General features: G+C 32.3%; 1 protein-coding gene across 3 annotated transcripts; it reads left to right on the top strand.

Moving 5' to 3' along the window:
* The first annotated feature begins 2300 nt into the window (after positions 1-2300).
* LOC127708543 (acetylcholinesterase-like) lies at positions 2301-22798 on the top strand. Of its 3 annotated transcripts, none has more exons than XM_052213446.1 (3): positions 2301-2463; positions 18881-20439; positions 22151-22798. In XM_052213446.1, exons 1-3 carry the CDS (start codon positions 2461-2463, stop codon positions 22332-22334), a joined length of 1746 nt encoding a protein of 581 aa, XP_052069406.1. In that variant the 5' UTR covers positions 2301-2460; the 3' UTR covers positions 22335-22798. The 3 variants fall into 3 exon arrangements, with proteins under 3 accessions (XP_052069406.1, XP_052069408.1, XP_052069409.1); XM_052213448.1 differs by lacking the exon at positions 2301-2463 and adding an exon at positions 9963-10016; XM_052213449.1 differs by lacking the exon at positions 2301-2463 and adding an exon at positions 12651-12940.
* Positions 22799-22935: the final 137 nt, after the last annotated feature.

Below are 22935 nucleotides of genomic sequence, written 5' to 3' on the forward strand. Positions count from 1 at the left end.
TCTCCCTCCTTTTTTGAGAAAAAGAAAAATAGAAAATCAAAATAAACTTTAAGGTAACAAACAAAAAAATTTTTTTAAAAAAGACAAAAAAAGTATGTAACGACATAAAGACTGTTGAGTGTGTGTGTCCCATAATTGGCCGAGAAAACAAAATATTGAAGTAACAAAACATGGGAATATGAAGCAGAGAGTGCATCAAAAGTGTATAATTCAGCAAACTTACAAGAATGTGAGATCAGGTGTATCAACAGTCAAATTATGTACCTTACTAGAATCATAAAGTATTCATTACAAATTCAGGTCAAATTTGGCCATAGATACTCATAGTTAACTCTCGTTAATAAACTCTAGATGGCAGTGTTACAAGTTCCAAATTAAAATAAATTTGGTACAACATTCTGAGAGCTAGTGCTTTAAACAATAACCATACAGAGCCAAATTTAAGGATAGATAATAATTTGATATCTCAATCAATTCATCTTTTTTTACATAAACTTAGATTGTTAACAATGTGAAAATCAAAGATGATGTCCTCTACATTGAAATTTTCTCCGGTTTTTTTTAGCAAAGGAGTAGGCCCAGTAAGACCCCTTTTTGGCCCCAAAATATAGCAGTTTTACAACATTGTTTAAATGTAATTTTTTAGCTATTTATTGAAAAGAAGAATATTTCTGTTACATAAATATGGGCTGTTTTTGACAATACAATGCACATGTATCGGATACTAGCATCATTAAGTCATGCTAAATTACTGAAATCTTCGAAATTTTAGCATTTTGGTTAATTTTTAGACGGTTTCCGTCTGAAATGGAAGTGGCCGCATTTGTGTTCATTCTTAATATTTAAATGTAAGTTGTATTTGATGATAATACATAACATATATAAAGTTTGAGAATGAACACGGATGCGGCCACTTTCATTTTTGACAAAAACCATCTGAAAAGTGACATATTATGGCATATTTGATAGATTTTTCATATTTAAGCTTGAATTTGAGTAGTTCAAATCTTTCACACAAATTAATTGAAACGAATGAAGTAGACACTTAAGTGTTTAAAAAGTGTCAAAAATCTTTCATCAGATGAACCTGAATTTTGAGGCCAAAATCGGCCCTTACCGGACCTACTCCTTTGTCATCTTTCATTCTTGCCATGGCTTAGGCAGTTTCTCTACGACTTATGAGTTTGGAGTGGGCCTTTGGTATATTTTGCCTATTTTTAATAAAGTGTACATGGAAGTTAATTTGAAGTATTTTGCAACTTCTTGTGAAATGTTATAGCTTTATCATTTGATTTGCTCCCAAATCTTTGAAAAAGAAACATCCAGGGCTTTAATGTATTCAAATAATACAATAGCTCTACAATGCAAAGACGTGCCAGACCAATGGTTGTGCATTAACATTAAGCATTAAATTTATCATGGCTTCCCCTTAGCAGACTCAGCATAACATCCAATGAGTTTTCTTGAGTTTCAGCCAAAAAAAAACAGTTCCCAACTACAAAAAAAAACTTAGATCCAGGTCACGCAAGACAAAACATGGGTAAAAGTCACAATATTTGTGATGGAGTTTATAGACTAAGGTTTTTCTATTGATCAAATCTCATTGCAATACCATGTCATATATCTGTGATATGTATTATACCATGTCGTTTTGTTGCCGGAGAAAAAGAATATTTTGTTTAACTATATACAGGAAATAATTGAGTTCAAAATTGAAATACATTTGTTTGTGTCGTTGCCTTGTAAAACAAATAAGCCAGACTAGCAACAGGTGAAAATGAATAAACTGTTCGCCAAAAATCCTCCTATCACCCCTCCACACTGATTTAGTATATAAAAAAGACCTACATAATCTTAAATGGAAACTTCCCTAAAATCAGGTTGTATATACGGGCAGAAAAGGATAACTTTTATAGGCCCAAGTTCAAAAATCGTGGACAAGACATAAAGAAATCGGTTAAAGACATGGCAATAACTGTTTTACACGCTCCATCTTTCCCTTCAAAAAAAATATATGATATATTTATCCTATAACAACTCGTTATCGTAATAGCATAGGTAATAATCTTTACTATTACATTGTATATCAGTATCAACAAGGTGGACTTTCATACATTTTTTGTGTGTTTTATTAACTTTTTTTTTAGAATTAAAGGAAAATCGTTATTTCTTATTGCTCAAATTTAATCGTGAAATAGAACGTTACTTCAATGATTAAATTTTTGGTGTCTAGATATATCTTTAAAGGCGAAAGTACATGGACGTAGCGCATGCTGATAGTAATTAAATCGATCCGTTGTGAAAAAATACATTCCCTTTTTGCATTGAAGAGAATTAAAAAAATATATATAATACAGACAATAGTCGAAAAAAAAAAATGAATTTCTAGAGACATTTTGTACGGTTAGTGAAAAACCGACGGATAAATGATAACAGACACTGTATTTCCTGTACTTTGATATGGTAAGAATTCGTGTGAGTGAAGTTTTTGTGACATTTTATATAAATGTTTAATTTGTGATATCATGTTGATATGCTAATTTGCTTACCACATTAAGTTTAAGAGCTTATTTGTTATGCTTTAATTTTGTGGCAGAATGCTGCTTGCTATTCTAATCTGCTTTACTGTATTAATGTGTCTTTTCTTTTATTTGTTTATTTAATATTTGACCATGCATGTGTAGGATCATGTTTTGTATGTGTGTATTTCCTTATGTTATGTGTATTGCTAATATTTTATGTAGTCGATTCAAAAGCTCTTCAGCGAAAATAAACATGGTATTTGTAAATGATGCACATCGACTTAAAATAAAACTTTTGACTTTGACACATAAGTTATATTTATAAATGATTAAACAAAAAAACGAGAGGTTTTAGAGTTACAAGATAATTGATCATGATGATACAAAATTCATATGAAGATGTTTTGATATTAAAGTTTCATCTTGATTACAATTTCCTGCTTAGTTATTCCCCTTTGTCCATATATTATATCGTTTGATACAAGCATACTGTAATTCTTTTATTTTTGGCAAATACAAAACGAAACAAATTGCTCATGCGAGGAAAATCGAATTCAAGCGTATGAATGTTGACTTTTTCACGTATAAGAGGGATTGATTGATTGTTGGTGTTTCAGCACACATAGCTATATGATGGTTGGAATTTATCATTGGCGAAGGAAGTCGGAATACCCGAAGAGAACCACCAACCAATATCTAGAAAAGTCACATTACAGTCTATGCAACAGTTTTTTTTTTTACTTTTATCAGGGAATTCATGTTCCCTAAAGAACCAGAATTGAGTTTAAGCAAGCCAACCTTTAATTTGACGGGAAGTATACATAGTAAACGTGTTCACAAAATGAGCTGAAATATATAAAGTATTTGATACATCAACATAATAGCTTCGTTTATTCATTTACAATTGATTAATCCTGACGTCAGAATATGTGAGTATTTCGTGCACAATACACAATTAAAAATACCCTTTTTTTCATCAGTTAATCATTTTACAGTTATAAAACAAAATGTCGTAAGAAAGTAAAATATTTTTCACATGTACGGGGGTTTTATTATGCTTCTTGGTATGCATGAGAAATAATCCATCAATTTTGATTTTTTTATGCTTCCCCCTACAACCCAAACAAGCCACCCGAGGTTTAGCATTCATGAGTCAGCAAGAAGCTCATGCATTTTGCATTCTATTGGGCAATGCATAAATGAAAAGAGAAACAAGAAGGTGAATTGCTAAATTTTAAAAAATTTTCTCATATAAAAATAAACAATATGCACATTGCACATATACATTTGTACAACAATATTATAATGAATGAAAAACATGAAACGATAGTGCAATAATACAGAATAAAATAGCTTGGCCTAGGAAGGGGTCAACTAAGTCATATAAAAATATTGAAATGCTATTAAAGTATAACGCCTGAAATATAAGCATTCAGAAATGAAGATGATCACAACCTAAAATTGGTATATCTACAAAAAATACATATGTAATGGACCACAAGTATAGAGATGAACACCTATCAAACATCGAGATGAAGTTGGTGAAAGTGGGATGGAGGGAGGGAAAATTTATAAAATCAGAAATAAAAATCTTGTTTAAAAAATATCGATCTGTAGATCAGCAAGAATGTTTTCTATGATACATTGTGCAGAAACTGACCGATGGTCATCCAGCCAAAAGATCGTAATGCAGGGGTTCCCAAAGGGGTTAGGAAAATGTAAATTTCCACAAATTAAGGGTTTCCTTCGTCTTTATAAAAATATTTATTAAAATTACTTGCCTGTATAGACATCGTTTACAATTTTGAATTTAGTTCTATTATAGCATTTTATTCTTAAAGATTTTGATAAATATATATTATATATAGTTATTGAACAAGCAAATTGGTCATTTAATCTGCACGGCTCGGGTGAACCTACTTGACTCGAATGACGTAGAACGTTATATTTGTATTTGCCCTCCTATACTTTCAATTCAATCCCAACATATCTAACCCTAATCATATTACAGGATTTGCAGTTGGTTAAGACCAACAAATAAGTTTATTTCAAGGTTTCAGTGATACCGTTATCTGCAAAATTTAACATGCATCTTTGCTTTATCAGATAAATAGCTATGTCAAATCATAAAGTTTATTCACTATTTATTAATAAACTAAAAAAAAATGAAAACGCTTCACCGGAAAATTCCTACTGGAAGGGATAAAGAGAAGGGCTAGGAAGTCCTGGGCTGTCAGCTTCAATGTCCTTGTCTTAAATAACACGGTGTTTGAAATTGGTGAGATCTACCTGCAAAACACCTAAAAGAAACTAAAAACTAGGAGGATACAGGCATAGAAATAATTATCAGTGTTTCGGTTGTTTTCGACTAAGTATAATACTCAGTGCAATATCCCGCTAAAAACTTCATGTATTAACATACATTTTGTATTACACATATAAGTGTTAGTAATGTTTACATAACCCGATTTACATTTTACCTTTGAATCGGCCTTCTGTAAAATGTGTTAAAAAGGCTTTCTGTTAAATGTGGAACGGATATTAATTGCCAGAAAAGGAAAAGTTTTGTTTTCCTCTAAGAATTTGAAAAATTAATGCTTGACAATGTAATGAGGTGTGTTTTAACTTTTCTTACACAATGCACGTACTATGTTTATGTTCAAGTTAAAACTATGATAATGCAAAATCGTGATGAATAAAGGCACTATAACAGCTTGTTTGTACATTTATTAAATCGGAATAGCAAAAGTCGTGAATATAATTCATGTTAAATCTGTTTTTGACAATTCAGAATTTTACTTCCGATTTATAAACGGTTAAAGCATCTGTCTTTATCCAAGGAATTGTATATTTAAATATACAATTCCTTGCTTTATCAGAGGAGGGACGACAGCCTAGGTGCTGTGTGCAAGGTTTTTCAAGTCACGTGTTTTACATTTGTCATTTCGGGAACTTTTATAGCTGACTATGCGGTATGGGCTTTGCACATTGTTGAAGGCGGTATGGTGACCTATATTGTTAATTTCTGTGTCATTTGGTCACTTGTGGAGAGTTGTCTCATTGGCAATCATACCACATGTTCTTTTTTGTATATGCCGTACGAAATAAGTTGACGGGAATTAGCAGTTTAATAAAGGGATAGATATGTATATTCCCATCAAATAATGACAATTACCAAATTCGTTTATTATATATACATGTAGGAATATTGTATAATAATCACAACTGGATATTACTGCTTATGTTTATAATCTCATTCAACAAATTTCGAGTGTCCCGTTGATTTTCACACCACGACGTGCTTGATACAAATGACCCATTATCACTGCGACCAATCAATCGTCCCTCCTCTATGTCTTTTATATATTCCTATAATATATGCCTTCGCATTATCTTTTCATTATTTAACGTTTTTATGCTGATATTTTCATATTTTTTTTCTTGAAACATTTGAAACATGTACTTGGATTGTCAACTGTAGAATTTTTATTTTTAAATGTTACGCATTTTTGCAGTTATCCGATCTACGATAAATAAGTACTACTATTGGACATCTTAACTTAAAGTAGTTTTATGCATATCAGCGCAGAGGTTCCTGACATAGGACAGGCGCTAAAATGCGGCGGGGATATTTATATAAAAATAATAAGATGTGGTATGATTGCCAATGAGACAACTCTCCACAAGAGACCAAATGATAAGACATTAACAACTATAGGTCACCGTACGGCCTTCAACAATGAATAAAACCCACATCGCATAGTCAGCTATAAAAGGCCCCGAAATAACATGTTTTGTTAGATCTCAACCCTCCCCCTATACCTCTAGCAAATGTAGAATAAATAAACACACAGCAATACGCACAGTATAAAATCTCGTTTTAAAGAAGTTCGAGTCCGATATTAGAATAGGTAACAGAAGAAACTAAGCAATGATCAACATAAATTAACAAAGGACTACTAGCAGTTACCGACATGCCAGCTCCAGACCTCAATTAAACTGATTGAAAGGTTATGTCTTCATCATATGAAAATCAAGCACAATCCCTCCCATTAGGGGTTTAGTATCATACCATCATAAAATATATAAAATATACGAGAAGAACATAACCCGCATCATGCCAACAACTGGTTTTAGAATAAATGTGTTTATTTCTGATGCAAAGACCATTAAACCACTGTTGCATAGACTGTAATGTGACAGGCTTTAATAGACAAACAATTAAGTTCTAAATTTATTTCCAGGTTTTAGCGATACCGTTATTTGCGAAATTTAACATGCATCTTTGCTTTATCAGATAAATATGTCAAATCAAAAAGTTCAATACTCATGATAAACTAAAAAAATCAGAAATGCTTCACTGGAAAATTCCCACTGGAAGGGATAAAGAGAAGGGCTTAGAGGTACCAGGACTATCAACCACAATGTCCTTGTCATAAATAATACGGTGTTTGAAAATGGTTAGATCTACACAACAGTACCCATCAGCGTGTGTGAAAACAGAACCTATGTCAATTAAGAGCCGGAAGTGAAAATAGAACCATATGTTACACATGCGTTATAGCCTACTAATAGACATATATATCTACCCAAAAGATAATGTGAACTGTCACGATACAGGACTTATTATCAAATTAAGTAGATGATATAAACACACTTTCTACACAATTATCAATGGACATCATTAAACTGCTGAACTGATAATAAAAAAAATGCACGAATTGAATGGCAACATTTAAATATCTTTCTCTGTTAAAGACACATAAATTTATGTTCTGTTTGGCACTGATGAATGAGAGTCTGGATGGGGTTTACAGAAAAGAGAATAATGGTAAAAAAAAGGTGCAGAATAAATAAAGAATAGAGAAAAATTGGCAAAAATGATAATCAAAAAAATAGAGAAGAGTATGGTGAACATCTACATGCAAAACACCGAAAAGAAACCGAACAAGCATAGAAACACCTCGGTTGTTTTCGAGTGTACTCGGTGCAATTTTCCCGCTACAAACTTCATGTATTAACATACATTTGTATTACACATAGTGATGACTAAATGTTTACCTAAAATTATTTACATTTTACCTTTAAGCGGCATACTCTAAAATGTGTGTAACAATATAGTTTTTGACAACGATTAGAGCATCAATCTGCCTGTAATAATCGCAATTTAAAATACTACCGAGTTTTGATTTACTTGTTTATATGTTATAACATCTAAATCTGAAAGTTTATATAGATTGGTTTTAATAATCATGTTTCATGATAGTAAAATAGTAAAATAAAAAATATCTTCAAAAATAAAAATTACCAAGAAATGATGTTAAATCAATTATAAGATTTTCATCATTAAGACAATATATGGCATCAACTGCTTGACAAAGTCTGCAGCTTTTATAGCCTCAACAATGTCGTCACATCAATGAATCATGTCTTTATTAAGATAAATAAATCGATTGTTGTTAGGTTAGCTAACGTCCATTTGGGAAATGTTTCACGCGTTTTCCAAACCAAGAACATTTTAAACACAAAAAAGTATAGGTAGTGCAAAAAAAGTGAATCGGAGATGAGGGTCTAAAAATTCGGACCACCACTTTAAAAAGGGGGTGTGTTGGATAGAGGTAAACAATATTAATACCCATTCAAGAGGATATCCAAAGGTTCTTGAACATACATGGAAGTGGTCTTCTCCAATAACGAGAGATGGGGTTTCATCTCCTAATTAACGAACATGTCGCCGTATTCGCACAAAACAGCAAAACGGACACCCCTTCAACATTGGTATTTCTGTCGGACAGAATGATCAAATGTCCTTATACACCTTAAACAGTAAAACAGACACCCCTTCAATAAGGGCCTTTCTGTCGGACAAGGAACATTTCCTTTTACACCTTGAACAGCAAAACGGACACCCCTTTAGCATGTGCTTGTCTTCAAGACAGGAGATGTCCTGGTGACAAAATGTGTACATCCCTGTCAACTCTTCCGGTTACTAAAAACAGAAAATTGGACAAATTATTAATTTAAAAAAACGCTGTTACAGAATTATGTGTAATATCAATTGCTAACAACCTAATAATAATTTATACATTTATAATGCTCTTTCAGAATTATTTAAGGGAAAATCACTTTACTTAAGAGTGATTAAAAAATTGAACATAAACTCGTCAATAGAAGTTGTAATCAAATTACTGGATGTTATAAAAACAGTTTTTACTTGGATTAGGATCTTCAAATCAACTTTCTAATAGCAAAATAGGGGGCAGTCGTTCTTATTTTCTTCACCACAAGGTTTGACGAGGGTAAAGAAATATGATAATCGCGTCCGTTTGGCTGTGTGGAACGTGTAAATACGTAGTCATATCCTGTGGAAATATGACTGCTTGATTTGTGCAGATAAATCTACAATTCTAAAGTGATTTACAACTACATCTTTAATACCACTTAAAAGTAATTTAGAAGTACATAAATAAGATATTTTAAGTAATCTGATGTCTTATATATGTACACGAGACATTAAAGTATTCTAGGTTTCGTCTTTGTGTATGCAAACTCGGAAAGTAAACTAAGCTGACTATCTAGCTGCATCGACACCAAATTCACAAAATAAAAAAAGACATCAATGTGCATATAGTGTATTATGTGCAGAATGATTTCAGCCACTTTCAGTAACTGCAATCATTTTCAAACCGACATTGCTATATTTTTTTCTGCTAGGATAGAATTATCGTATAATGAAAACTCGACGGATACGACTTAGCACCGCTGTTGTCATATACAGCACAAGGATAGAATTTTAACATTTTCATTTTTATTTCTTCACCTCCTGGATGAAATAAGCTGTGAATTTGTTCAATTTAATGAATATTTTCAAAATAACTCGAAACTAAAATTGAAGAAGTTATGATTGAAAATTAAATTTACGAACGAGATACCCCTAGATGGCAATGATACATCATGGCCCGTATGTCAATAGGACGATGCATGATGTATCTTGAGTCTTCATTTTCATTTTGAATAAAACATAAACATAAAAGGAATATACATTGTAAATGATGTTGGTCAAGTAAGTAAGATGCACATTTACCGAATATTTGTTAGTACAAAATGTATATATATCAACTAGTTGCTGAAAAACTAATTGCTTTCTAATATTGTAGAAAAAAAACATCGTAGAATCACTTTTTCGAAAAGATATTCTCATTTTTTAGGTTAAAAAACAAGACACATTTTCTACTGAATCTACACCTATCCAATTAGACTAAAATGTAAAACAGATTGAATTAGGTGACAATAAAATGAAGTACACACTACGTTTATTTTTCCATAATGTTAATCACTAATAGAGCAACTTCTTGAACGTTGAACACGACAGTTTTATCCATTTCTATTACCACATCCGTATTTTAGCAACGGCCAATGTAAATAAAGATGAGTTCAAATTCGAGGACAATATTCATATCGATTCAGACTGTCGGGTGATTATTTAGAAGGAAGGTAAGAATAAATTTTAGCAAGTAGAAAATTTTGATTGTTATATGTAACTAGTTCAGTCAAAACTTTTTGATGATCTGGTTCTGATACTGTAAATTCAGAAATTATTGTGATGTTTTTATTATTGCGAAAAATGCGACAGGATAATAATCGCAATAATTTAAACTCGCATTTTGAAATTTTTTATATGAATTAAACAGGATTTTTATCAATATCAAAAAACTTAAAATCGCATTTTATTCTGAAATGACAAAATCGCAATAATAAATGCACGCAATAATTTCTGAATTTACAGTAGTTGCAAAAGATCTACAAAGATATTTGAAATGCAAGTCCGTCGAATTGAACCCAAGGTCTTTTGGTTCTTTTTTTTTTGTGAGTCAACATTAAAATTTGGTTTCAAACATTATTTGTAGAATAACTAATTCAAGATATCGAATATTAAACCATATTCAACGATATACAGAACAACTCGATATTCTCGAATGTGTAGCAATTCATTTGCGATAATACACCAGAGGTGGTATGCAAATTATTGGAAGAAGAAGAATATGTATTAGATACAATACAAAGGTAACAAAGAAACAGGTCGGAAACAACCTGCCGGATAGTTTTTCTGCACGAGTAGTCAGGTCAATGTCCGAGGCAGTGCAGAAAAACTATACGGCAGGTTGTTTCCGGCCTGTTTTTAGTTACCTTTGTTTTATATCTGACTTGTACGACGTTTCAAGAAGGAAGAAGTACATTTTCATTTAGAAGAGGTAGCAAAACTAAAAAATATTAGAAACTTAAATGGCCATATACCAGTTTGTTTAAACTCATTTTTTTTCTCACTTCCCTTCAGCCGAGAGTATTTTTCTCAAAAAATTCAAGAATCTAATAACTTTATAAAAAGAACCATTTCAAGTTAAAGGTGAATGTTATACACATTTGAGACTTTTTGAAATGCAACTTCGCAAGTAAGTAATGTATAAAAAAAGATTTCAGAGGTAAGCAAGCTACCATTTGATTTTTATTGGGAAAAAGGGGGGGTTTAAAATAGATTTAAAATAAACAGGCTTCATCCTTTTTTTGTTGAAAGAATGCAGGATGTGCCATTCCAGCCCCCATTCCCCCTAAAAAATTCGTAAAAATCGTACGTTTGCCGCCAAATATATGAATTCAATAATTCAATAACAATATAAATGTATCAAAAGAATGAATTTCTTATCTCATTAGTGAATGAAATGTTATGAAAAATGGATTTTGTCTTGTTATTAGATATATATAGGCATATATTTTGGATTAAAAAAAATGTTCATGCTTATAGGTTTTTATATGTCTCTGATAGTGTTGATCAGGATTAAACACGTGTCATTATATGATCCAATCAGAGCTTACCGTCCAAAATTGATGACATAAGTTGAATGATTTTCTTCAAGATTTGCTGTCTATTTTAACATGTATTACACGGACACTTTTTATTTATAGGATCAATCGTGCATTGGTGAGTTGATAGGGATTTTATCTTTTGATTAGATTTGATTTTTATATATATATTTCCTGTCTTTTTTATTGAAATATAAACGTTGGTACCAGCATTTCTTTTCTATCAGCATTGTCCAGAATACTATTCATGTCTATATATGAAAAAAAAATCATTTACGGACCGACCATTTAGCTTCAAAAGGGGTGTGTTCTTTTCTGAGTAAGAACATTATTTAGTTTTTCAAATATATAATATATTATATATTTTTTCTCATAAAATTGGGGATCAAAATGTTTTTTTTAGGAAAAAACCATAACCCACCTTTTGAAGTTAAATGGTCAATCCCTTAGTGTACTAATATGAATAGTTTTTGGAATTGTTTGAAAAAAAGATATAGTTATTGATGCTAACGTAAATATTTTAATTAAAAAGACAGAAAATATGTCGGTGAAACAAAAAGGTTCAAATCTAATTGAAATTTAAAGTGCCCATGAACTCACTGATCATGCACGAGTGATTCTATTCATAAAAAAGTGTCCGTGTAACAACTAAAAAGTGTCCGTGTATCATCTAAAAAGTGTCCGTGTAACACCCGTTAATGTACTGTTTTTCTATAGCTCTGCGGGGGGCAAAGTCGTACAAGTTGAATGATTTTCTTCAAGATTTGCTGCCTATTTGAACATGTATTACACGGACACTTTTTATCTATAGGATCAATCGTGCATTGGTGAGTTGATAGGAATTTTATCTTTTGATTAAATTTGATTTTTTATATATATTTCCTGTCTTTTTTATTGAAATATAAACGTCGGTACCAGCATTTCTTTACTTTCAGCATTGTCCAGAATACTATTCATGTCCATAAATTGAAGAAAAAAAATCAGAAAATCAGGAATCAGAACATTATTTTGCCAATATATTTTTTTCTCATAAAATTGGGGATCAGAATATTTTTGGGAAAAAACCATAACCCCCCCTTTTGAAGTTAAATGGTCAATCTTAGTGTACTGACATGAATAGTAATATACTCGAATTGTTTGAAAAAAAATAAAGTTATTGATGCCAGCGTAAATATTTTAATAAAAAAAGACAGGAAATATGTCGATGAAAGAAAAAGTTCAAATCTAATTGAAATGTAAAGTGCCCATGAACTCACTGATTATGCACGAGTGATTCTATTCATAAAAAGTGTCCGTGTAACAACTAAAAAGTGTCCGTGTATCATCTAAAAAGTGTCCGTGTAACACCCGTTAATGTACTGTTTTTCTATAGCTCTGCAGTGGGCAATGTCGTACAATAACGTGTTGAAGTGACTTAATATGGCATCAGATTTCAATGATTAAAATACGGCGAAAAACATAGGTATAATTGTAAAAGTTCGATTCCACTTTTAATTCGATAATGGATTAATTTACAACCGTTTGGCTGTGTGGGATTTACAAGTACGCAGCCACGTCTGGTAAGTCGTTGCCTCGTGTTAAGAGAGTTCCACGCTCTCTGCATGTTAAGAACCCTTGTAACAACTCTTAATGTGGTTAGTAGTTGCAAGGCAAAGTTTCTGTCCCTATCCAATATTCTGTACCTTCATTTTTCCAGTGGCAGACCAAATTTCCCCAACCTTCATCCCGGACGGCTTCTATTACAGGACCTACCTTTTGTATTTATTATACGACCGCAAAAATTTTGCGGTCGTATATTGGAATCACGTCGTCGTCGTCGTCGTCGTCTGAAGACACATTGGTTTCCGTACAATAACTTTTGTTTAAGTGTATGGATTTCTATGAAATTTTACCATAAGGTTTATGACCACAAAAGGAAGGTTGGGATTGATTTTGGGGGTTATGGTCCTAACAGTTCAGGAATTAGGGGCCAAAATGGGGCCCAAATAAGCATTTTTCTGGTTTCCAGACAATAACTTGTGAAATGGTGTATGGATCTCTCTGAAATTATACCACAAGTTACCATATCACAAAGGGATGGTAAGAATTTGCTTTGGGGGGTTATGGCTCAAACTGTTTAGGAATTAGGGGCAAAAAAGGGGGAAAACAAGGGTTTCCAGGTTAATGGACAATTACTTAAGTACAAAACATAATTTTAAAGATTGTAATGGAGATAATTCAAACACATATTGTCAAATTACCTCCCTTACACTGCTTGTAAAATATTTTTAAAGAAATGTATTGTCTTTAAGTGATTAGCTGTCAATTTATTTTTAGAAGTTACTATTTTAAAAATGTTTAATAAAGATAATTTAATTATAGCCATGATTATGTATGTGAAGGAATTTTATTTTTAGATATTACTATTTAATGTTGCTGATGGAGGCTTTTTGTCTCACCTTGACGGAGTCAAAAAGCGAGATATAGGTATGCTGTTTCCGGCGGCGGCGTCAACAATGTATTAGTTTGTGATTAGGTCTAGTTCATGGTGAACCACTAGTGGTAGGTCAGTGATATTTGGTCTGCAGTTGTTTTAGCATTGGCACATCTCATTACTATTGAGATTGTTTGGCCCCGCCCCCTCAGTCAAGGTCTAATGACTTTGAAACTTTGCTTAGTTTACATGTATTAGTTTGTGATTAGGTCAGTTTATGGGGAACCACTAGTGGTAGGTCAATGATATTTGGTATGCAGTTGTATAAGCATTGGCATATCTCATTTCCATGGAGATTATTTGGCCCCGCCCCCTCATTCATGGTCTATTAACTTTGAAACTTTTGCTTAGTTTTCATGTATTAGTTTGTGATTAGGTCAGTTTAAGGGGAACTGTAAGTGGTAGGTCAATGATAATTGGAATACAGTTGTATAAGCATTAGCACATCTCATTTCCATGGAGAATTTTTGGTCCTTACCCCTCAGTCATGGTCTATTGACTTTGAAACTTTTACTTAGTTTACATGTATTAGTTTGTGATTATGTCAGTTTAAGATAAACCACTAATGTTAAGTCAATGATATTCGTAAGTTTCATTTCCATGGAGATTATTTAACCCCACCCCCTAATTATGGTTCATTGACTTTGAAACTTTTACATAGTTTACAAGTTAATGTTTGTGTTTAGGTTTGTTTAAAGGGAACGACTTATGAAAAGTCAATGGTATTTGGTTTGCAGTTGTATTAGCATTGGCACATCTCATTTCCATGGAGATCGTTTATCTCATTTCCATGGAGATTGTTTAGCCCTGTACCTTCAGTCATGGTTCATTGACTTTGAGTATTTGCATAACTTACATGTTAAAGTATTGCTATTTTAATTTCAACATTTGCATTATCAAAATAACAAATAGGCAAGACATATCTCTGTGTTAACAGTTTATTAATTTTAGGCATGATTATGATATCATTTTCTATTTTAAACATTATTTAATTTTAGCCATGATTATGTATGTGAAGGAAATTTATTTTTAGATATTACTATTTAATGTTGCTAATGAAAGTGTTTCAATTTAAGGCACATTCATGATGTCATTTTCTATTATAATACTTTTATGATGTATTTAAATGGGTTTTTATGGTTGCAAAGTCCTAGCTGTCAATTTATTTTTAGAAGTTACTTTTAAATGCTGATGAAGGAATATTATTTTTAGATATTACTATTAAAAGTTGCTGATGAAGGTTTTTTAATGTTAGCCATGACTATGATGTCATTTTCTATTTTAATACTTTTATGATGTGTTTAAATGGGCTTTTATGGTTAAAAAAAAGCATTTTTCTAGTTTCCAGACAGTAACTTGTGATTAAGTGTATGGATCTCTCTAAAATTGTACTACAAGGTTCCATCCTTCAAGGGAAATACTGCAATTGAGTTTGATGGTTAATGCTAAAGGGGGGATTCAAAAAGTTTGGGGGAAGGGGGGTTTCCCAATTTTTTTTTCAAAGGGTCAGTCATATTTTTTTTCCCAAATTTTTGAAAAGTTTCAAGAAGAAATCTTCAATTGCACAGTAATGCGCATTAGATTTGTAAGATCTGTGACCACATTTATTTTGTGTCAGAAACCTATATTATGTCAAAAATTTGATCACAATCCAAATTCAGATAGTATCAAGCTTGAATATTATGTCCAAATTTGCCCAAACTGTTCAGGGTTCGACCACTGCGTTCGTATCAGGCAACCAAATTCATCAATCAATCAGTCAACAATCGTGTTTTCGAGCGAACTGTATGGCAAGCCGTTTTACTATTTATTTGAACTTTAAGATATCTCATATAATATATAACATATCTTATATAATCTAGTTTTTGTAAGATATCTTATCTTATAAACTTTATAAGATATCTCATATACTTTATAAGATATCGTCTATACTTTATAAGATATTTTCTAAAGTTTATAAGATATCCTATAAAGTATAGTTCCTTTTTTTGTTAATCTAGTTAGACTGAATATAGTTCTCCGATTTCTTTATACTCATATGAGTATATACGAGCACGCGAGTTAATATGGATCAGAGTTATAATCAGATTGTTTTTGTGTATACCTTTCAGTCCATATATCAGTAAGCAAAATCGATTTCTTTAACGATTTGAAATGTTTAAAACTAGGCATTTGGTTGAATAATAAAGTTAACTTGCAATTTAAAACAGTATACTTACAATGTCGGAAGATTTAAAATATATTTGTCCTCGCTATACGAAGCAACGAGAATACCTGGTGAGTTAGCTTTTCTCCCAGTTTTTAAAGCTCGTACAAAATAAAAATATTGATATTTCCCGCCACTGTACATGTATGTATATTTTATCTTACCTCCTATAGATATCTGGGGATATGATTGGTTAAAGGACTACTCGTGGTGACTACATATATTTGATATAAGGTGTCCTAAAAAATATGGGGTTATTTACCATATGGGGATAATACCATATGGGGTTAGTAAGGAGTTACTTCCCTTTCAAAGCAAAAATGATATCTGAAAGGTTTCAACAGACGAAGAAATTGATAATGAACGATTGAAATAAATTCACAAAACAAATTTAAAGCTAACAAGTTGTTATTGTTGGCATTTGTTTTTTGTATAGACAAATGGAAGTAGGTTCTTAATACTAAGTATTGCAGACTTAATCACTTTGATAGGCCGCTAGTCTTAATACATGTACCACATGTGAAGATTGTCGGTAAGATAAATTCGTTGCACGGTGTACTAGTGACCTAATACGATATATATGGGGTCAGTAAATTCCATATGGGGATTCGAGTATTACTGACACCATATATATCGTATTAGGTCACTAACACACCATGTACTAATAATATACATTTGTAATATCGATTTTGAGAAGTTAAACGATTTTTTGGAAACTGTAGACATTTATTGTTTGTCCTTTTTGTTGCATTTACTCCGTTGATCGATGTTCGGATGGTGATGGGGGTTTTATACTTCTTGGGGGAGGGGAGTAGCTGTTTCATTGACGTGTCCCCCAAAATATCCTCGTACTCACCCAAAGATGTCAACATGTGGTATTCAGTGATGATCAAACTCCAAAAACAAAAGTATGATAGCTAAATTGTATTACCAAAACTTATTTAAATATAATTTATGGCTTAAATAATGATGTTGCAAGTTAATTGTGGGCGTACGTGCTTTGTATAACAAAAATTAAACGTCTGTGTGTATGTGTTTTTTAAGCATACAGGCAGTCAAGTCAGCAGATTGAATAAAAAAGTTGTTTGTAAAACTGAATACTAATATTAACCTGAAATCATTAGATTTTTTCATACGGAATCCAGAGAATTATTTGGGGATTGGTTAGATTATTTTCCCAAAAGTTTGGGTTTTTTTTTAAAGACAGGGAAATTGACATTTTGAAGAACAGGAACATTATCCTCTAAAATTGAAACAATGTTTTTAGTTAATACAAATGTATTAAAAGTTTTCTGAAACCAAAAAATCTGATATAACTTATTATTATAAGGTTACTTATTTTAAGAAAGTGTACAATGCACTATCATACTTTACAACGATATTTTATAAACTATTATTAGGTCTTTCTACTTTTCTGTGGAAAGACCTATTGGTTTTGTTCTGATTATTTTTTTTTTCTTCTTCCGCCGGTGTTTGGTGGTTTCGTAAGATGTCGCTTAGATTTTTTGCATATGATATCGAACAGTTATTGCGACTTTGAAACTGACCCTGTTTAACCGAACTTTTTTATTGTAAGAGTTATCTCCCCAAACACTGTTTTTCTTGTGTGCGCATCTCCTTCGCCACCGTAAAAGATTACGACAAAATTATTTCACTAATTTGCTCGTTATATCCTCAGGATCTTTAGAATAATTTTGACTGAAGCGGTCCGGAGCCTCCATATGAGAGTTATTCCCCCTTTTGTATTTAAAATAAGTGAAATGTAATTGTAACTGGTAACCCATACGTGATAGAGACCTAGGGTCTCTTGATTTGAGGTCTTTGGTCCAATTTAAAGAAAGCAAGTCAATGTCAAAGGTCAAGGTCATGTTCTTAATTTTGATTTTGGCTTATTTTCACTTTCAAAATCTTATAAGATACCAACAACATACTTTGCTAAATTGTTAGTTGCGACATGTCGTAACACATAAATTTTGGTTGAAAGGCTACGTTGACAGTAAATGGCAGTTTTCTCCCCTCTTATATTTTAAATTATGCGAATGGTGATATAACTCATTAACATATATAATAAAGACCTAGGGTCTTTTGATTAGAGGTCCTAGGTTTGTGATCTTGAAATTGAGGTCAAGGTCATATATAATTTTGACGTTCTAGATTTTGACCTTTTCTTTAACTTCATATGTATACATGATAAAGCTATAGGACTTTTGCATTAGGTTGCTAGCCATATGTTCTTGAAAAAAGCCAGCCGGAAATGACCTTGTGTAAACCTGAAGTAGCTATTTTTTGTACTTATTTAATGTGAAAGTATATAGAATCATATATTTTGGAATCAGTGTCAAGTTAACTATCAGATAATACTGAAAGTCACATTTTTCAAACATGAAGTAACAAATTATCTCCCTTTGTTTCAAACAAAAGTGTATAGAAACCATATATTTTTAATATCAGCTTACAATAAGCTATCATTTGTCACTAGAAGTGACATTTCAAACCCAATTTTAATATTTTCCATATCATAGGATGGAAAACCTTCAATTGTTCTTTGAACAATTGGTTTTTAATTTTATTTGTTTTTGTTTTTAGTGACTTTGATTTCGAATTGAGTTTCATTAATTTTGACAATTTTAGTTTTCATTGGAAAAGCCAAAGTATTAAAACAAATATGATGTCCCACTAACTAAGTCTTAAACTTCAGAAATTTAATAGGGTGTTTCGGACCAATTGGTGTAAAAATAAAGAATATGAGAATTTTAGGATATTTTCATATATAAAATATAAATGACAGTTTTTAATCAGAACAACCATATTTAATTTCAGGTTATGAAAAGGTGCCAAAAGAACAAAATGAACGCTTTTATATTTGCTGTTTTAATGACACTGGTGTGTGTGAATTTTGCAACAGGTGATCTTACAGTCGTCAACTCTGTTTCCGGTCCTATGAAAGGACTTAAGACACAGAATAAACAAACAGGAAAGGATGTATATGAATTCCGTGGCATTCCATTTGGGAAACCCCCCATAGGTCCATTAAGATTCAAAAAACCAGAACCGGCTGATAAATGGACGGATACATTGGATGCAACAGAATTTGGAGCTGCATGTCCACAGTCCACCCCAGCAATGATGTTAGATTTTAAGCCGTCTAAAATGTCCGAGGACTGTTTATTCTTGAACGTATATGTGCCAACCCATGTTGACAAAAACAGAAAATTGCCAGTTATGGTGTGGATATATGGTGGTGGTTTAGTTTTTGGCTTTTCCAACCAGTATGATGGAGGATGGATTGCCACGCAAGGAGATGTGATAGTAGTGACTATAAATTATAGATTGGATATATTTGGTTTCTTTACAGTTGACCACCCAGCTTCCAAGGGAAACTATGGTTTATGGGACCAAAAGCTTGCACTACAATGGGTACACGACAACATTGCGTCATTTGGAGGTGATCCTGGGTCTGTTACAATATTTGGAGAATCAGCCGGGGGTTGGAGTGTATCTTTTCAATCATTGATACCGCAGAATAAAGGGCTTTTCCAGAGAGCAATAGCACAAAGTGGTGTAGTCAATGAGTTAACTATGTTAACTAAGAAGCAAATAAATGAAAGGACCATTGATCTTGCAAAGAAAACCTCCTGTCCGATCAACGACATGTATAAATTTACGGACTGTCTTCGTGACAAAGATATAAGTGAGCTTTTGAAGGCCACCGATATGTTTAGTTTTATGCCCGAAGACAGAATAGAAGTTTTTCAACCGCAATATATTCCAGTTGTAGACGGTGAATTATTTCAAGATCACCCCCTGCGAAGTTTAAAGGATAAAAAGTCGGATGTTGCCCAATTCTTCGGCTCTTTGGACTTAATGGCAGGTTTTACATCAAACGAAGGTCTTATGATGGCATTGGGAATACTCCCAAAAGTCCAAGAAAACTTTGATTTCAATACTACTGAAAGTATCCCACTAAGATTTATTTGTAAGGGAATGATTGATCCTTATGCAGAAAAATTTTACAAGAACGATTCTGATGTAAAAGAAAAACTTTGTAAATTTTACACAACGGAGAACTCTCTTGATGAACAGAGTATGAGGGCAACTGATTTTATTGCTGATTCCATGTTTGGATATAACGTCAAAAGAATGCTTGATTATCATTCATCTTTTGGAGGAAGGACATACCAGTATCTCTTTTCGAAAGAAAAACCCCTTATGGGTTATGCGCCGAAGTGGGGTAAAGGATCTGGCCATGGAGAAGAATTACAGTTCATGTTTGATGCCAAAGTATTATTGCCGTCTTTAAATATTAGTTTAGATACTCCAGAAGAACAACATTTCGCTAATGTGATAATTGGATATTGGACATCCTTTGCCAGAAAAGGGTAAGATTGTTACGCCTTATGGTCTGAATAGTGTTTCGTCTTCGTCATTTTATAGTGTGTGCAAAACAATAAACGAAAAACCGTAATGATAGAAAACAACCAACGACGACCACTGAATTGTCTAATTATATATTTCGAATATATATTGCATGACTCCGTTTCTTCCCAACTAAAATTCAAATGATATTACATGTAACAGATTATATATATGAAAAATTCTTTAAATGTCAATGAAATATGTTTAAAGATTTGACACAATTTCTCCCAGAGAACACAAAAATGACATGCATATCTAGAAGTCCTTAAAAAGATCAATTTATATAAATAAGAAGATGTGGTATGAGTGCCAATGAGACAACTCCCCATCCTAGTCACAATGTGTAAAAAGCATTTATGTCCATTTGTGATGCCTAAGTTACACTTATATGTCAAGGCCAGCGAATTTGTAACAACTACAATAAATTCGCACTGTTCAGACTTTTAACTGAGTTCAGGGCATATTCCAGTTCAGACTATTTCCTCTATATGAAAACAGAAGCAAATGAAAATAAAACTTTGTAAATTTCTTGCTTTTGAAGCGCTTTTAAGCCCACCACTTGGCGTCCGTCGTCGTCGTCCGTCTGCGTCCGTTAACTTTTACAAAACCTTTTCTTCTGAAACTATTGGGCCAAATCCAACCAAACGTCAACGCTTGGGTATTAATACTTTAAAAAGTTTGTCCGATGACCCCTCCTCCCCCCTCCAAACCAACATGACTAACATGGCTAAAAAATAGATCATATGGATAAAATGCAATGTTTGGCCCTTTGTCTTGAAAACCGTTTAAGATAGAGAAAATCAGACATGTGCAAAAATGTTCAAAATGATGAGATCTACCTACTGTCTTCTGAAGTCAAAACTACCAGATGACTTATAGGAGTATTTGCCCTAAATCGACGATTTTTTTTTCCAATTTTTCAAAAAAATTATCATCAAGACAAGATCTACAACCTAATCAACAAGGCCGAAATTGTTAGTAAACATCTGATTGAAGTTATTGGACTTTAGTGACGATTTTTTCCCATTTTTCTGCTATTTGCCTTTTATCTTCAAAACTGTAATAGAAAAATAGAAATTTCAAATAGCAAAAATGATAAGCAAATCAAGATCTACAAAGAAGTCGGTTTGACCAAACCTTATTGAAATTATTGCCCTTTAGTGACGATTTTTCTCATTTTTTTTTAATTTTTGCCTCTTATCTTCACTATATCTTTACTATTATAGATAGATAGAAACTTTACACATAAGCCATCATGGCGGAAATCTTCAGTCACCTCAGTATTGATTTATTGCCCTTTAATGATAATTTACCTTTTTTTTGCGGTTTTTCCCTATTATCTTGAAAACTATAATAGATAAAACATAAACTATAAAAAAAGAAAAATGATCAGCATGATAAGATCTACAAATATGTCAACAGGACTTAAATTGTCAGTTAACTCTTAATACTGTTATTCCCCTTGAATGAAGATTTCTACCGAAAAGTGTCAATTGTTAAAGATGCAGGTGATCGACACAGGCTCTTTAGAGCCTCTAGTTTGGATTTACAATAATCAAGAACGCTCAAAACTTAGCATTTGAAAGTCATGGATGAAAAAGTACGTTTAAACGCAAAAACAAGCAAACAAGTATTTTATTGGCCAAATTAAATGATAATGATTTTTTTTTGTAGTGAACCTGAGGGAGCAGTCGAATGGAAACCGTTTGACACAACGTCGAAGTATTATTTGGACCTGGATACAGTCACAACACTGAAGAGTGATTTAAGACCGGAAGTGATGAATTTTTGGTTGAAGGACATGCCATCAATAGAATTAGATCCAGTTGATGATATAAATGTACACGACGAATTATAATTTGTTTCCTTTTTTTTTCTTCTTTTTTATATCTAACGAGTTAACTAAGTCGTTTAAACGAGTTAGCTAAGTCGTTAAAACAAGTAAGCTAGGTTGTTATAACGAGTTAGATAAGCTTAGTCGTTATAACAAGTTGAGAAAAAAGTTAAATCATTAGATATTCACGAATACCTGAATATTGATTTGTATTCATTCCATTTTTTAAAGTGTTTTGTTTTCTCGTCATAACATTAGATTTTTTTTTAAAGATCTGCATTTTTTAGATCCACTTGTAAAGCCTGTCGTCAACTGCTTTTTGTTATTTTGTATTAAAAATGTGTCATTCAAACACTACTCTATTGTCATGACTCATTAGAAAGGTATTTCGCTTGACCTATATATATATATTTTTTGATACTGTGAATTTTTAATGTTATTATATCAAAATGTAGCCTAAATTTATGGAAATAAAATTTGAACCGAGATGGTGTATCAAATAGTGTTGCTTTGCACGTTTTCAAGCACGCCTGAATATAAAAAGATGTACGCCACTTTATCTGTTCGATGAAAATATTGCCTATTTGTATGATTTTTCCCCAAATAACTATTGCCGGAAGCAATG

This window comes from Mytilus californianus, unplaced genomic scaffold, assembly GCF_021869535.1.
Source record: "Mytilus californianus isolate M0D057914Y unplaced genomic scaffold, xbMytCali1.0.p SCAF_7, whole genome shotgun sequence".
Taxonomy (NCBI): domain Eukaryota; kingdom Metazoa; phylum Mollusca; class Bivalvia; order Mytilida; family Mytilidae; genus Mytilus; species Mytilus californianus.

What these genes read in the sequence shown, in the direction of transcription:
- LOC127708543 (XM_052213446.1), top strand. An exon ending in ACATCCTTTGCCAGAAAAGG is followed by an intron (nt 20,440 to 22,150) that starts GTAAGATTGTTA and finishes TTTTTTTTGTAG; the next exon opens with TGAACCTGAGGGAGCAGTCG.